We start from the raw sequence: 17,785 nt of genomic DNA, 5'->3' as shown, positions 1-17,785 counted from the left end.
AGTTTAATCCTGCTTCCCATCCAGCTCCCTGTTTGTGGGCTGGGAAAGCAGTCAAGCATGGCCCAAAGCTTTGGGACCCTGCACCCATTTGGGAGACCTGGAAGAGGTTCCTGGTTCCCGGCTTGGGATCGCCGCGTACCGGCCCATTGCAGCTCACTTGGGGAGTGAATCATCGGATGGAAGATCTTCCTCTCTGTTTCTCTTCCTCTCTGTATATCCAGCTTTCCAATAATAATAAATCTTTAAAAAAAAAAAATGAAGCTAAACTTTTAAAATATATTTACTTTAACATTTATAGTTCTTTTAGTTAAAGTGTTACAGTTTCTTTTACACCCCCTAATTTTTAAAAAAAACTTATTTATTGGAAGGTCAAATATTCAGAGACGACGACAGAGAACAAGAGCTTCCATCCATTAATTCACCCCTGTAGCAGTTGAAATGGCCAGAGCTGAGCCAATCCAAAGCCAGTAGCCCGCAGCCCCTTCCGTGTCTGCCAAGTGGGTGCAGGGTCCCAAGGCTTTGGGCCATGCTTGACTGCTTTCCCAGCCCACAAACAGGGAGCTGGATGGGAAGTGGAGCTGCCGGGATTAGAACCGGCGCCCATATGGGATCCCGGGCACTTTCAAGGCAAGGACTTTAGCTGCTAGGCCACGCCGCTGGGCCCCTAGCTTCATTTTTTTAAAGATGAAATTCCAAGTCTCCTTTTACTATAGGTAGTGCTGAAATTAAAAACATCTTTACAGCTATATCCACAATTTTTCTTCAGGAAGAAGACTAGTATAGGTCCCACATTGGGAGTTGCAGGGTTCAGTTCCCTTTGCTGGTTCCTGATTCTGGCTTTCTGCTGTTGTAGATGCTGAGAGGCAGAGGGGATAGCTCAGTAGTTGGTTCTTCCCACCCGGTGGGAGACCTGGAGTGAGTTCCTGGCTCCCAGCTTCAACCCCTTGGCTGCTGCAGGCATTTGAGGCCTTCACCAGCCACTGATTCCAACTGTATAAGGTGAAAAAATCAGCTTGCCTGGATTTGCTTTTCTGGAATTTTTGAATATTCCAGAATATCCCTTCTTATTTTTATTGACCTTTTTTTTTTCTCTTAAAGATTTCTTTTTATTTATTTGAAAGAGTTAACAAAAAAAGAGTGGGAGAGAGAGAAATCGTGAACCCACTGGTTCACTTCCCAAATGGCCATGACAGCCAAGGTTGCGCCAGGCTGAAGCCAGGAGCCAGGAGCTTCATCTGGGTGTTCCATGTGGCTGTAGGAGCTCAAGCACTTGGGCCATGTTTCACTGCCTACCCAGGTGCATCAGCAGGGAGCTGGATTGGAAACAGAACAGCCAGGACTTGAACTGGTGCTGCAGTATTATGCGGGCATTGCAAGTAGCAGTTTATTCAAGACCTGTGGCACAATTGTTGCTAAAAGTGAGAAATTAATTTGTTAATCTAACATTGTTTGTACTGAACCGTCAATTCCTTTGTTTCTGACTTTTAGGCAGATCTTGTCTGGACTACCAGACGCAAGAGACCAAATCAAGTCTTTCAAAGACCCTTGAACAGGTCTTACGTGATACTGTTGTCCTTCCATATTTTATTCAATTCATGGAACTTCGGAGAATGGAACATTTGGTTAAATTTTGGTTGGAGGCCGAAAGTTTTCACTCTACAACCTGGTCCCGAATAAGAGCACACAGCCTAAACACAGTGAAGCAGAGCTCATTGGCTGAGCCTGTCTCTCCATCTAAAAAGCAAGAAAACACAGCATCTTTTTCGACTGAGTCTCTTGACAAGAGATTGGAGGATTCTAACTTAGCCCAACAGCTTATGACTCACTCAGAAGAAATTGACCTGAATGATAGAACTAATATCACCCAGAATCACGTGCTGCTTTCCGAGGAACGAGACAGTGTCCATTCTCTTCATCTTGAAATGACCAGAGCAGGGGCTCATCAAGCCTCCATAGAAGCCCAGGAACCCTCCTCCAGGCTTGTAGTTGTCGGTAGAAACAACCCCTCTTCTCCATTGAAAGAATTGTCAGGAAAATTAATGAAGAGTAAGTATGTGATTTTCTGTTTCTTTTTAATTTTGAATTCACGATGCAGGACTTTTTAAGATGAACAGTAAAGGATTGACATGCTTTCCCCACCTCCTCCTTCCTCTAACCACTTGCTAATTTGGAAAGATTTGAAGAGTGCAGAGGAATCAGATCAGGGCATGAAAAGCAGCAAGGGGGACATTTCCAGATCCTCTCAGAAATGTGTTAGGAGAGTTGACAAAGGAAGTGTCCTTCTGCTTCTCCTGTGGACCTGAAGCCATTGTTCTGATAGATTTAATTCCTCCCTGGCTCGATCTTAATTTATAGTATTTTATTATACTACATAATTTAAACAATTTTTAATTACCAATTGGTGATACTGAGTTTTGTGTTAAGTACACATTAGGGTTTCATTTAATAGTCACAGCATCTCTGTGAGATGGGCATCCTGTATTACACATGGGAAAACCATGACTTAGAGAGGTCCGTAACTTACCATAACCAAGATTGTAGATTGAGAATTCTTATTATTATTCATTTTACTTTGTTTCTCAGAGGGCTAGTTGATTTCTTTAAACATGTTAATTTATTGGTTCTTCTCAAAATAGGTTTGGAATGCTGTTGAATCGATTTTTAGCATGTTCTTTTTTTTTTTTAAACGCTTATTTTTGATTTGGTTTACATCGTTAACAAGGATGCATGCTTATGAAGTCCAGTGGTTAGGGTGAGGAGGGCCAAGGCATGGGGGAAGGTGAGTGGGACAAGGGCTTCCAATTTTTTTTTTTCTTTCCTTTTCTCTGGTATCCCGGGGTTGGGGAGAGGGAGGTAGGAGGAAGCCACTCCCAGCTGCCAGACTACATCAGTACCTGGGGGTGGGGGACAGCCACTTGTCGTCTTAGAAACACTGATATGGAGATTGCTTGAATGGTTTTGATAGTTCTGAGACACTGTTGGTTTTGCTGCTCCAAGGCTGAGAAAATCCTTCCAAGGTCCATTGGCTGACAGTCCATCCTAGTGCATCCACTCACCCAGACACTTGCTGCCAAAACTAGCCAGGAGAGTTGTCGAACCCATTCTGTTCCCCATCTTCTGTCCTGGCGCTCAACGTCCTCTGCAGGCCTGCAGGTCCAGTGGCCTGGTCAGTGGAAGTCCTCCAGAAGTCACTCCTCACCTGTAACGTACTTCCTTAGTGGTTCCCCCCACCCCACCCCCGCTCCGTACATATCCCCAAGCTCCCTCCCTGAGCCGTCCACAGACCCATGCCTGTGAGCACGCTGGTTCCCGAACCCAGTCTGCTGTGGGGTGACATGCAACTTGGAGCCCTGCCTGCCTGGGACCTGAGTACATGGTGTGGGTCCCCAGGCTGGATCTGCCAGCACATCATGCTAACACCCTGACCTGGGTCCTGCCTTCCTGGTCTGCTGCCGGCATGCCAGGATGCTGGCCTATTTTCTTTTCTTTTTTTTTTTTTTTTTTTTACTTTTTTTTTTTTTTTATTAATTACATTGCCTTATTTGACACAGTGTTGTAGCTACTGGGATTTCCCCCACTCCTCCCCAAACCCTCCCCCCATGGTGGATTCCTCCACCTTGTTGCATTATCACAGTTCAAGTTCAGTTGAGATTCTCCTGGCCTATTTTCATCTTAAAGTTACTGAATTTTCGTCTCTAGAAAGTTTTATGCAGATTTGCCTTTAAAAAAAATAGTTTCTTGTTGCTTTTGTCCTTAATTCCACTTTTCATTTCCAACTTGCGTGTCTTTAATTAAAATATTCAGTGTCATAATTCTATCTACAGTTTATGTGAATCATGATTTTTTTTAGATTCACACCTTTGGTGTGGTTTGTGATTTCAGCAGTTTTTGTGAACATAGCTTGTGAACTTTTATCTATGTTAATTGTTTAGCTACTCCATTAGAATTATTCAGGCATGTTTGCATTCTGATTTTGCCGTATTAACCTGAAACTAAAAAAAAAATTTTTTTAAGATTTATTTTATTTTTATTGGAAAGTCAAATACACACACACACACACACACAGGAGGAGAGACAGAGAGGAAGATCTTCCATCTGATGATTCACTCCCCAAGCAGCCACAATGGCCGGAGCTGCACCTGTCTGAAGCCAAAAGCCCAGAGCCTCTTCTAGGTCTCCCACGCAGGTGCAGGGTCCCAAAGCTTTGGGCCGTCCTCGACTGCTTTCCCAGGCCACAAGCAGGGATCTGGATGGGAAGTGGAGTAGCTGGGACTTGAATTGGCACCCAGATGGGATGTTGGTGCTGCAGGCTAAGGATTAGCATGCTACGCCTATACCGGTCCCCTGATACACTTTTGATAAGCATTTTGAACCAGTTTTAACATTGGGAGGAGTTCTGAGCACTTAACCTGGCTGCCTTCTAGAAATGGAAATCTGAGGTCTGTTTCTTTAATTGTCATAGACTTGTTTGTTTTTGAAAAGTGTCTTTGTCTTGGTGGTTATTCATTTCAGTGAACAGTAGAAAAAAAATCAGTGGACTAGATTTTTTTTTCTTTTTCATTATTTTTAACATTTGTAGTGAATTTCTAAAATGTGCACTTATGAATTTTACTGTGACTGTAGACTCCTGTGACTGTCTTCACAGTCAGAATAAAAAACAATCCTAGTACCTTTAAAGTCAGATCTGACACCTTGCACCCTGTGCTGTTTTCTAGCTGTGTAGTTTGCCTTTGCTGGAATGCCATTGATGCGTTTACACTGTATGTAACCCTGAGACTGGCTTGTTTTCATTCAGAACTGAGCTTGGAAGTCCATCCACGTTGCTAAGGATGTTAGTATTTTAGTCCTCGTTATTGCAAAGTATTATTCCATTGTAGGACATTAGCATTATTTGCACTTGTTGGTGATTATAAACAGAACTTGTGTAGATATTTATGGATGGAATTTTCTTTCTTTTCTTTCTAGATTTATTCATTTATTTGAAAGAGTTACACATAGAGAGAGGGGGATAGAAAGATCTTACATCCATTAGTTCATTGCCCAGATGGCCACAGCAGGCCAGCTATGCCAGGCTGAAGCTAGGAGCCAGGGGCTTCTTCCGACTCTCAGACATGTGTAGCAGGGACCCAAGCACTTTAGCAGGGGACTGAATGGGAAGTAGATAAATGAACATGAACCAGTGCCTGTATGGGATGCTGTTGTCACAGGTGGTGGCTCAAACCACTGCACCACCACACTGACCCCTGGATGGGTTTTTCTAGGAATATAGAATTTCTCCACAGTAAGTACCTAGTAGTGGGTTTGCTGGATTGAATGTTAAGCATATATTTAATTATGTAAAACTGCCAGCTGAGTTTGTAGAGTATACCGCTTTGCATTGTTACTAACAATATGTAATTTCTAGTCACTTCATTTTCTTATCAGCACTTGGTATAATTTTTTCTTTGTTTCCTTTTAATTTGTTCTGTTTTTAAGCCTTCTAATAGTGTGTAGTGGCATCTTTTTGTAGTTGTATTTTGCATTTCCCTGTTAGCTAATGATGTTAAGTATTTTTCAAATATTTCTTGATTAATTCTTGAATTTGCTGTATTATTAAATCTTTATAATTCATTTGCGAGGCAGAGTTACAGGGAGAGAGACAAGACATCTCTCATCTGCTGGTTCACTCCACAGGTGACCACAATGGCCAGGCTGGCCCAGGCACAAACCCCAGGAACCTGAAACTCAATCCAGGTCTCCTGCCTGGTGGCAGGGGCCCAAGTACTTGGGTCGTCTTCTGCTACTTTCCTGCTTGCATTAGCAGGGAACTGGATTGGGTGTGGAGCAGTTGGGACATGAACCTGCACCCAGATGGGGTGCCATCATTGTAGTAGCTCCACCCTCTTCACACCGCATCACCGACCCCTGGGACTTTTTTTATCTTGTATTACCTTTGTCTAATTGTGACATTAGTGTAGGGCTGAGCTCAAAAAATGAGTTGAAAAGTTTTTCATCTACGGTTTTCTAAAAAAACATTGTGTAGAACTGATATTTCTTTAAATGTTTGGTTGAATTTGTAAGTGAAACCATCTAGGTCTGGAGTTTTCTTTTCCAGAATATTTTAAACAGTCCAGTTTCTTTAATAGATTCAAGAGTATTCATGTGATTTGTTTTTTTGGTGAATTTTTGTAGCTTACGGCTTCCAAGGAGTTAATAACTTCATCAAATGGCAAAGCGTGCGCATGCATATCGTATGCTCTTCCTTTTAGCCTGTAGTAGTTGTGTCCTATGCCTGATGTCACTGCTTTCCCTTCAGTCAGCATGGGTAGGAGTTTATCAGTCTTCCGTAAGAGCCATCTTTGGCCTTGATTTTTCTGTTATTTTCAACTCCACTGACTCTTCTGTTCTTTATTACTTCTTTTCTGATTATCTTTTACTTGTTTTGAGCTAAAGCTACTCTTCCTATTTTGTTGTTGTTGTTGTTGTTGTTTGTTTTTATTTGAAGGGTGGATTTACGGAGGAAAGGAGAGAACACAGGAAGACCTTCCATCCCAATTTTGCTCAAATGGCCTTAACAGCTGGAACTGAGCCAATCTAAAGCCGGGAGCGAGGAGTTCTTCCTGGTTTCCCACATGGGTACAGGGGCCCAAGAGCATGAGCCATCCTCTGATGCTTTTCCAGGCAATAAGCAGGGAGCTGGATCAGAAATGGAGTAGCTGGGGTATGAACTGGCGTGTAAATGGGATGCTGGCATTGCAGGTGGAGGATTAGCAGCCTAAGCCACCACACTGGCCCTATTTCCTGGTGGAACTTAGATTCCTAATGTGAGACTAGGCTCTTCTAAAACAAGCGTTTTATGCTTTAGCCACTGATGTAGCTACACTGCATATATGAAAATTTCAAAACTAAGCAAAAATGAAATGTGGGGCCCAGCGGCGTGGCCTAGCAGCTAAAGTCCTTGCTTTGAAAGCCCCGGGATCCCATATGGGCGCCGGTTCTAATCCCGGCAGCTCCACTTCCCATCCAGCTCCCTGCTTGTGGCCTGGGAAAGCAGTCGAGGACGGCCCAATGCATTGGGACCCTGCACCCGCGTGGGAGACCCGGAAGAGGTTCCTGGTTCCCGGCTTCGGATTGGCACACACCAGCCCGTTGCGGCTCACTTAGGGAGTGAATCATCGGATGGAAGATCTTCCTCTCTGTCTCTCCTCCTCTCTGTATATCTGACTTTGTAATAAAAATAAATCTTTAAAAAAAAAAAAAGAAACAGAGCAAACAGGATTCCGGCTGGTGCCACAGGCAGAGGGCTTCCCCTGTTCCATCACTGTGCTGGCCCCAGCAACTGTTTTGGATAATAGCAATAATATCTGCCTCCCAGTAGCTAGTCTGGGACCTGGGTCCTTGGTGAAATCTTAGCTAAGGTCCCAAAGCCTTTTTATTAAAGATCTTAGAGCCAAGTTCTCAAATAACCCCAGGAATACATTTTCAACTTTGTTAAGTTTTTGTCTTTCCTCCTGGCATCTAGACACCCCATCATCCTTCTACTTGTCTAGCTGGAAAGCTGGGTTTTTCGTTTCCTGTTGCTGCAACACACGTCTCATGGCAGTGGCTAAGTGGCAGAAGAAAAAAAAAGGAAGGGTGATTCTTCCCCCCTCTCCAGGGACTACAGACTCTCTACTTTTGTGCCTTGGCGTATTGTCTCTGTCACTGCTGCAGCTCTGGTACTGCCTGGGGACGGAGGCATGAGAGAAAGGAAAAAGAACCAAACCGGGGGAATCCACCCTGCTCCCTAAGCCATTGGAGCCTGCTCGCTGCTGCTCACCCCAGGATTCGAGGGCTTCTGTGGGAGCTCTGTGCAGCCAGTGTGCGGTTTCAGCCTCGGACTCCTGGCCAGGACTTGTTGGAGAAAATGTGTTCTATATGAATTTCGCATTTTCCCCCTAAACAACAAGCGCTTTCGGAAGATGATGACTTACTAATTGCTTATGGTCATTCCTTTCATAGTAGCTCTGGGTATTAAAACCTTTTGAGGTAGAGGAGGGAGCCATGTGTCAGATCTCTGATAGTTGTGTATGTAACTTGTCTGGTGTCTGGAAATACCCTTCTTCCTGTGGTTCCAACTCCTTTCATAAAGAATGGAATGTCTCTTTCTTAAACAAACCTTTTTGTGTTTGTATTTGCTTGTACACTCTCTGGGAGTCTGGTGTTTTCTGATTATGTCCCTCTAACTCGTTTTTACTAGTGAAAAACTTTGTCGGCATACTCCTTTTGGAACTAAAGATCAATATTAACTGAGAGGTAATGTTTAATTTAAGTAACTTCTTTAGCATATACTATTTTATGTTTCCATTTAAGTAAATCCTGAGTGGCTTCAGCTTATGCAAAGGTGGAAGTTAATAAAATTATTTGTTCTGAGCTATCTTTATTAATTTTGGGTTTTGCTAGTATATGTGTGTCGTCATAGCCACTTACCTGGCTGCCTCAGTCTTGAGACTAGGCCTATGCCTTGCACACAACTAGCTCTTCTGCTTTCCTTTTTTTTCCCCCACTTTGTTTTTACTGGAAAGTCAGATTTACGGAGAGAAGTAGAGACAGAAAGATCTTCCAGCCACTGGTTTATTCCCCAAATGGCCAGAGCTGAGCCAATCTGAAGCCAGGAGCCAGGAGCTCTTCCGGGTCTCCCACACAGGTACAGGGTCCCAAGGCTTTGGGCTGTCCTCCACCGGTTTCCCAGGCCACAAGCAGGGAGCTGGATGGGCAGTGGGGCTGCCAGGACATGGATTGGCGCCCATATGGGATCCTGGCACACTCAAGGCAAGGACTTAGCCACTAGGCTGCTGTGCAGGCTCACAGGTATAGTTTTAACCACTTGCTGTAATACTGGCTCCTAAAAAGTACGTTTAAAACAAAAATAGTCTGTTTTAAGCAGGCTCAATGATGCTTTGTCCTTTTTACTAAAGAGAATTTTTAAAATTAGAGTGAAACATTTATCTTACTCTCATATTCATTGAATTAAATGGTAAAAACTGTTTCTTAAAATGCTTAAGAATCTGTTAGCACAATGATTGAGACACTGCTTGGGATGCCCACATCCCACAATAGAATGACTAATTCAAGGTCTGACTCTACTCTGTAGTTCCACTTCCTGCGCATGCGCATCCTGGGAGACACGTGTTGGGTCCTGCCAACCCACCCTGTGTATTTGTACCTTTTGAATACATGAAAGTACTCGATGTCCTTGTGAAACATGTGGAAACGGAGAAGTTTTTTTCTAAAATGAAATGTAAGTGTATCGAGACTTCATTTGGTGAATTTAATCCCCTAGGAAGTATATATACACATTAATATCTGTATAGTTGGCTACTTTGTTTTGTCTGGGATTGGCAGCATGTTTGGTCACTGGAGGAGCACATGTTTCGAAACAACTCAAGGTTTTGACAGATGTTTTGGGGTAACAGATGTCTTTGTTGTGTTTAGTGCTTTGTTCCTAGTAGATATACAAAAGTGTGTGCTAGAAGAATGGAATTAATGGGAATTATTTTAGATCTAGTCAAAGAATAATTCCTCAAAACCTCAGCAAATTTTTTTTAAAAGATTTACTTATTTTTATCTAAAAGACAAATTTCCAGAGAGAAGGAAAGACAGAGAAAGATCTTCATCTGCTGGTTCACTCCCCAAATGGCTGTAACAGCTAGGAGCTAAGCCGATCTGAAGCCAGGAGCCAGGAGCTTTTCTGGGTCTCCCACATGGGTGCAGGGTCCCAAGGTTTTGGGCCGTCCTTTGCTGCTTTCCCAGGCCACAAGCAGGGAGCTGGAAGGAAAGAGGAATAGCCGAGATATAAACTGGCATTCCCATGGGATCCCAGCACAAGGCGAAGATTTAGCCACTAGGCTCTCGCACCCGGCGCCAAGTTTTGTTTTTGCTGAAGATACTTGTTACAGAAAGGAGTAATTCATAAATAAGAGCAATTCTCCTTTCAGAAACAATTCTTTATGTAACTATGTATCTTTGAGACAACACTGTAAAGTCAAACCTAGGTTTTAGTTCTGACTTTGATACTAAAAAAGTGTTCATACAAAATTCATACAAAATATGAACTTAAATATTAGAGTAAGATTTCAAAATGTAAATAAATTTGTAAATTTATGTTTTACAACATGATCAGATATGCATATTCTAGAATCTATAATTATTGATTTATTGAGTAATTTACTGCTTTCAGTATTTACTATTTTTTTTAAAGATTTCTTTATTTTTGTTTCAGAGGTCGTTAGAAAGCTTCCGTCTGGTGGTTTCTCCATATGGTCACAGTGGCTGGAGCAGGGCTGGTCCAAAGCCAGGAAGTAGGAGCTTCCTCCTGGCTTCTCACTAGATGCAGGAGTCCAAGGACTTGGGCATTCCTCTGCCTTCCCGGGCCTCCAGCGAGAAGCTGGATCACTGGGGGGCTCCTGGGACTCTAACCAGCACCCATGAGGGATGCTGGCACCGCAGGCAGAGGATCAGCTTGCTTTGTCATTTTGCTGGTCCCTTCTACTGTTTTCTTTATGGGAAAACATTTCAGACCTGTTTTCTCAGCAGTTCTCATGTATACAATACATTGTTATTAACTACAGTCCTAGTTGTAGAGTGTTTCTTTTGAATTTATTTGTTCTGTCTGGTTGGTACTTCTTATCCTTTGCCCAACATTTTTTCTCTTCCCTCTTGTTTCCCTGTCTTGAATTTTAGTGGCTGCTGAGTTGGTTAGCTTGCTGTGGTGCTGTTGCTGACGTTGTTACGCAGTGGGTTGAGCTGCCACTACAACACTGGTATTCCATATGTGCACTCCTTGTAGTCCTCAGCAGCTTCACACCCAGGGCAACCCCCTCCCTGCTAGTGCTCCTGGGAGACTGGGAAACGGGAAACGGATCCTGTAGCCGTATGGGAGACCCTTGGGAGTGACAGATTCTTGGCTTCTGTCTGTCCATTCCCTAGCTGCTTGAACCATTCTGGGAGTGAATCAGGGATGGAAGATCTCTGTCTCCCTCTCCTTTACTCCTGCCCTCTCCCTCCTTGTAACTGTGCTGTAAAATAAACAAATCTTTTCTATAGTAAACATTGTGTGTAATGTTGACATAGTTGACAAGGATACATGCCCATGTGGACCAGTGATTGGGGTAGGAAGGGTCGAGGAATGGGAAAGGGTGAATGAGACAGTTGTTTCCAGTTTTTTTTTTTTTTCTGCCTGTATTTGGAGGAAGGGGAGAGAAAAGGGAAGAAGGTTGCTCCCAGCAGCCTAACTGCATCAGTACCCGGTATGTGGGACTACATAAACAAATCTTTAAACAAATTATTGTAGTAACAGTTCCCTGAAATCTACAATCTTAACAGATTCTCAGTTGTGTTCTTATCTAGAAGCACAGTTTGTAGATCCCTAGCACTTAATTGCATAACTAAAAGTTACACCTGGTTAGTGATAACTCTCCATTTACCTCTCCCCATCTCCTGACAACCATCATTGCATTTCTGCTATTTTCATTTTAATTTATATTTGTTTATCAGTAAGGCAGAGAGAAAGGGAGACAGGTTTACTCTCCAGGTGCCTGTAACAGTTGGGACTGAGATAGGCAACGTAGAAAGCAGAAAACTCAGCTGTACTTGAGTCGTCACCCACTGCCTCCCAGGATATGCATTTGCAAAAAACCAGAATTGAGAGGAGGACTGCAAGTTAAACCCAGCCATGGTTATGCAGGTGTGGAAGTTGCATCTTTTTTTTTTTTTAAATATTTGTTTATTTTTATTGGAAAGTCAGATATACAGAGAGGAGGAGAGATGTAGAGGAAGATCTTCCATCTGATGATTCACGCCCCAAGTGGCCGCAATGGCCGGAGCTGAGCCAATCCGAAACCAGGAGCCAGGAGCCTCTTCCAGGTCTCCCATGTGGGTGCAGGGTCCCAAAGCCTTGGGCCGTCCTCAACTGCTTTCCCAGGCCATAGGCAGGGAGCTGGATGGGAAGTGGGGCCTCCAGGATTAGAACTGGCGCTCATATGGGATCCTGGCACATTCAAGGCAAGGACTTGAACAGCTGCGCTATTGTGCCGGGCACTGAACCCTTAGCTATTTTGTATGTAAATGGAGTCATAATAAGTTGTGTCTATGTCTTAGCTATCCTGAATAACACAACATTGAATGTGGAAATGGCAGCTGTATTTTGAAATCCCAGTTAAAATTATTTTGAATAAATACCTAGATACAGGATTACTACGTTGTGTGTTAATTTTATTGTTTTTTAACATTTTACTTGTTTTGAGGTGGCAGGGAAACAGAGCTCCCATTGGCTGGTTTACTCCCAAACTGTCTTCACAGGCCAGGGCTTTTCCCAAGCTATTACCAGGGAGCTGGATCAGCAGAAGAGCAGTTGGCCGTGAACTGGTGTCCATATGGGATGCCAGAAGGACAGGTGGCAGCTCTACATGCTACACTACAATGCTGGTCCCTATACTTCTCTAGTTACTGTAGATTTGTGATATATTTTTAAGTCAAAGTATAATGCCTTAAGCCTTCTAAGAATATATATATTTATTTGTTTATTTAAAATGAAGGATGATAGGGATGGGGAGAAAAAAACAGAAGAAGATCTTCCATTCCCTGGTTCACTGCCCAGATGGTGGAAGCCAGGCTTCAGGAACTCACTAGTGTCCTACATAGGTGGCAAGGCCCAAGCAATGTGAATCATCTTCCATCGCCTTCCCTGGCCCATTAGCAGGAAGCTGGATGTGAGGCAGAGCAGGTGTGATGTTGGTTGGCATCAAGGTGGCATCTTAAGCCACTGAGCCACAATGCCAGCTTCAACTTGCTTCTTTCTCAAGATAGTTTTGGACATTTGTGGTCCTTTGTGACTTCATATGAATTTAAGGATTGTTTTTTCTTTTTGTGTAAAAGATGCCGTTACAAATGGATAGAGATTGTTACGATTGTATTTTTGCCTGCTTAGGGACATTCAAAAATATCGCTTTCTAACCCGTGAACACTGGTGTCTTTCCATTTATTTGTTTTCTTAATTTGTTTCATCCACGTTTTATAGTTTTGAGTGCGTCTTTTACCTCCATGCTTAAGTTTATTCCCAAGTCTTTTATTCTTTTGATACTATTGTAAATGAGATTATTTTCTTTCCCTGTGGTTCATATTTAGGATACAGAAATGCAGTTGATTCACCTGTTGATTTTGTGTCACACAAGTTTTTTTTAAAGTATTCTGTTTTTATAGCATCTTTAGATTTTCTGTGTCTGTGCAAATAGATGATTTTACTTTTTCCTTTCCAAGTTGAATGCTGTTTCCCCCACCTTTGCTGCTGGTCCTGAGTGCAGCTTCTGGTACTAACTATGAGCAGGAGTGTGAGAAAGGTGTCCTTCATTTGTTCCTGATTGTACGGAGTTTTCACCACAGAGTATAATATTTGCTATGGACTTTTATTTATGGTCTCTGTTGCATCAAGTAATTTTTATTCCTGGTGCGTTGAGGGGTTTTATTGCAGAAAGGTGTTGAGTTTTATCACGTTTGTGCCGGAGTCCAGTATTTTCAGCAATATTGTCTTATAGCTTTCTTTCCTTTTTTTTTTTTTTTGTCGGGTTTATGTATAGACAATGCTGATCTCAGAAAATAGGTTGGGAAGTACTTCCTTTAGTTTATTTATTTATTTTTTTTTGGAGGAGTTTGAGAAGCATTGGCATTCTTTAACTATTTGATAGCATTCTCCAGATAAGCTATCGCATCCTGGGCTTTGTGCGAAGCTTTTGTAAAGTTTGGTTGTTTATATGTGACTTTGTTTTTAAAATAGATATTATAATTACAGACTTACACTTAGTACTGCTCTTGCTGCTTCTCCCAAGTTTTGGTGTGTTGTATTTTCATTTATCTCAAGATATTTCTTATTTCTCTTTTCACTGATTCTTTGACCTTTCAGTTGTTGAAGAGCGTTTTTGCTTAATTTCCGCATATTTAAATAATTTTAGTATTCCTCTGCCTTTGATTCATTCTGTTGTAATTAAAGCAGATATTTGATGTGACTTCCATCTTAAGATGTGTTTTATGGTCTGACATGATCTGCCCTAGAGAATGTTCTGTAGGTATTTTTCTGAATTACTGCTGGATGAGATGGTCTGTGTATGTCTGTTAGGTCTACGTATTTCAACTCTGTCTCCTAATTGATTTTCTGCTTGATTTTTCTACCAATTATTCAAAGTAGGATATTGAAGTGTCCCAGCTATTTCTCCCCAGTTTTGTCAATGTTTGCTTTACGTATTTAGGTTCTGTGGTATTAATCACTAGTAAGTCTTCATGATTTGATCAGTATATATAATATCCTTATCTCATGTCCAGCATTTAACCTGAAATGTGCATGACTTTCTGTTAGTTTGTATGGTTTGTCTTTCTTTAATCCCTGCACTTTGAATTTACAAGTGACCTTAAATCTGAAGAATTTAGATTTCTTGTAGACAGCATATGGTTGGATCTTATTTTTTTAATCCGTTTAGTGACCCTGTGGTTTTTGACTGGTGAGTTTAGTCCTTCTTAAAAATTATTTAAATTTAAATTAATTATTAATTGTTTTCTGTCTTAGAGTTCTTTTGTTCATCTCTTTTTTTTTGTAGTGTCATGCTGTAACTGCTTTCTCATTTTCTTTTGTGTTTGTTCTCTCTTTGTGGTTACCATTGGAATTACATAAAACATCTTCCGACAGTCTCTTTTTTTTTTTTTTTTTGATTGATTGATTTTTAATCTATTTTATTGTATTGTTGTTGACAATCTTTACATAGTTAATTACGGTAAAAAAAAAAAAAGGTTCAGGGTGTATAGGGAAGTGGGTAATACTATTATGTCCATATTGTTTCCATCATGTATCTGAGGTAAAGGGAGATATTGAGGGAGAAGCCCCACCCGTTTTCCCGCCCACCCCAAGTCCCGGATGTGGGGCATGCTCTGAGATATTTGCTCAAGTGGTTTTAATAGTTCTCCAGTTATGAATCGCTGCCAGTTTCGCTTGATGAGGTCGTCCACTGATTGATATGGTCCATCATAGAGTCTCCATCTGCCCCATATTTCGCTGCCAACATATAGCTGAGGTGGTTGATTGACTTGCTCTGTCCTCTGTCTTTTCTTGGCTAGGGTTCTGAGTCCAGCAGTTCGATTGGGGAGATCTCCAAAGAAACTTTGAGGTATTCCCAGACCAGATTCTTGTATGTTCTAGCAAGCACAGGGCCCGGCACAGTCCATCACCCCGATCAGCTGGTGGTTGCGATTGCTGGGTTGGTTCTGTTTTCAGTCCCGACTTCCACTGGAACCAATGGGTGTTGCAGTCCAGTCTGGTTCGGTCCTTACATCGACCAGTGGGAGCTGCAGCCTAGTCGGGGTGACCCACAATAACCCCCACCAGGCCCGCCCCCTACCCTGGTTTGCCAGTATGTGTAGCAGAAAACCAGTCTGTCCCTCATCCCATTTGGCTCTTGTACTTGTCAATGGGTATTAAAGCTTAGTTCTATCTAACCAACTCAACCATCCAGCACTCACGGATGTTGTTGAGTGCCTCTCTATCTAGCCACCCCAGCCCCCGTCCTAGTTTTCATGCCCTCCCACGGGAATAGTGACCCAAGAAGGGGGAACCCACTTTTTCCCTCCCAGGTCTCTCTGTCCCGGTTTATGCACTCTTTAGGTGGTTCTGTGATTTGACTTGACAGAATTAGTCCCCAGTGCCAGCTTCTGCCAGCTGATGCTGCGGCTATGCCCAAACATCCCTCACCCACTCTATGCTTGCACCCGTAGGAATAATCAGCCCAGCCTGGCTTTTCCCTGATCTAGTCCACATGCAGCGCACAGGTGTTGTAGCCTTGCTTAGTCTGGTCTGTCTCTATCCCAGGCCACGCTCTCCAGTGGAAGTAGCTGTCCGGTGAGGGGACCAGCCCCTTAATCCCCCTGCCAGTTCTGCCCCTCCCTTCCTGAATCTCATGTGTGCTGGTTGGGTGCTGCATTCATATCCAGTACAGGCAACCACGCCCTGGCATTCCATAATGTGTACTGGTTTTGTCGCGACCAAACCCGGCTCATCCCACACTCTATTCTGGTGATCGGATTTGCCAGTGGATGACATGAACTGATTCAGCCTGGTCTGCTCCTGACCCATGCCAAATGTGTGCCGGTGGGAGACTTTCCATGGCCTATTCTGGGCTGTTTCCTATCATGCTTCTTGCGCTTACCTGCAGCGACTGTGTCCTGCCAGAGGAGTTGCCCAGGCTTCTCCATCAGAACCCCTCCCAATGCCAGATTTTGCGTATGCCAGGGGGTCCTTGAGCCAATGCTACTCAGTTCACCTCCTGTCCTAGCAGGAACAGTGGCTTTTTCTGGCTGGCTTTCACCCCATTCTGGTTCTTGTTGTTGGATGTTTCAGCCCAGCCATGGCTCGTCCATTCCCACATACAGCTCTCTCATGGCTCAGTAGGGGGTTGAGACCCAGCCTAGTCAGTCCCACATCTACCCTGGGTCTCCAAGACACCAGATGGTCCAACAGTCTCTCTTAAGCTACACCTAAATTTTCTTTTGTGTGAGAAGGAGAAGCTATCCTGCTAACCTGTGCTTTAGACTTTTAGCAGGAATCTGTGATTGTAATTTTGAGATACATAATTTTTAAGATTTATTTCATTTATTTGAAAGGCGGAGTGACATAGAGGAGAAGAGCTCAACTACCCACTACCCACTGGTTAACTTACCAACAGATCTCAGCAGCCAGAGCTGGGCTAGGCTGAAACCAGGAGCCTGGAACTCCAGCCTGGTTGGCCTCCCGTGGAGGGCAGGAACCCAAGCACTTGGGCCATCCTCCGCTGCTTTCCCAGGCCCATTAACAGAGAAGTCAGGACTCTAACTGGTACCACAATGCTGGCTGCAACACATGCCTTTTTAATGTATGTGGTGAAATTGGAATTCAAAGAAAAGCTTCTGTGAATTGAGTGTTTTGTGAGCTAAGTAGCTTTTTTTTCTTTTCAAGTGGAGCATTATGTTTATTCATAAGAATACCTACTAGCAAACTGCAGTTGTTCAGATTTGACTATTTGGAAATGAGTGAAGTGAGCCTGCTGCTTAAAGGAAAATAGCATATGTACTTGATGCCCAAAGTTATAAATTCAAACCTTTCTAATGGAAATTGGAATTTTGGAAAGCTATCTGCCACCATGTGTTAAATGGTGTTCTGATAAAATTGTCAGTGGTATTAATGATGGGGTAATTACTTTTTTTTTTGTAATTTAATGTGTCAGCATATAGAAGATCAGTGCGAATCAGGGTACTAGCATTTTCCAAAATAGTAGGAAATGTCTAAGATTATAACATGGTTCTAAGAGACCCATTAAACAGGGAAATCCAGCATTTTAATATGAATCTGAGAAGTTCATTGATATGGTTTCAGATTTTACATTTTTAAAAAATTTAGATCATCAAAATTTTAAAAAGTATTTATTTTTTTGGAAAGGCAGATCAAATTTATGAAGAGAAGGAGAGAGAGAGAGATTTCCCCATCCGCTGGTTCACTCCCTGAACGGCCTCCGTGGCCAGAGCTGAGCTGAGTTGAAGCCAGGAGCTTCTTCTGGGTCTCCCATATGGGCTTAGGGGCCCAAGGGCCGTGTTGCACTGCCTTCCCAGACCGCAAACAGGGAGCTGGATGGGAAACGGAACAGCCAGGACATGGACCAACACCCATGTAAGATCCTGGCACCTGCAAGGTGAGGATTTAACCATTGAGTCATTATGCTGGACCCAAGATTTTACATTCTAATTAACCTTTAAGAAA

The 17,785-nt window shown here is 42.8% G+C and overlaps 1 protein-coding gene across 1 annotated transcript in view; it reads left to right on the top strand.

Moving 5' to 3' along the window:
* AKAP10 (A-kinase anchoring protein 10) overlaps positions 1–17,785 on the top strand; it is a 61,621-nt gene that overhangs the window by 18,159 nt on the left and 25,677 nt on the right. Inside the window, exon 4 of the mRNA XM_004599305.4 lies at positions 1,489–2,046. Within this exon, the coding sequence (XP_004599362.2) occupies positions 1,489–2,046 (558 nt within the window). The remainder of the gene's footprint in view (positions 1–1,488; positions 2,047–17,785) is intronic.

The sequence above is a fragment of the Ochotona princeps genome, chromosome 17 (assembly GCF_030435755.1).
Source record: "Ochotona princeps isolate mOchPri1 chromosome 17, mOchPri1.hap1, whole genome shotgun sequence".
NCBI classification, from domain to species: Eukaryota; Metazoa; Chordata; class Mammalia; order Lagomorpha; family Ochotonidae; genus Ochotona; species Ochotona princeps.
Note: the sequence above shows the minus strand (reverse complement) of the source record. Positions and strands in the feature narration are given on the sequence as shown.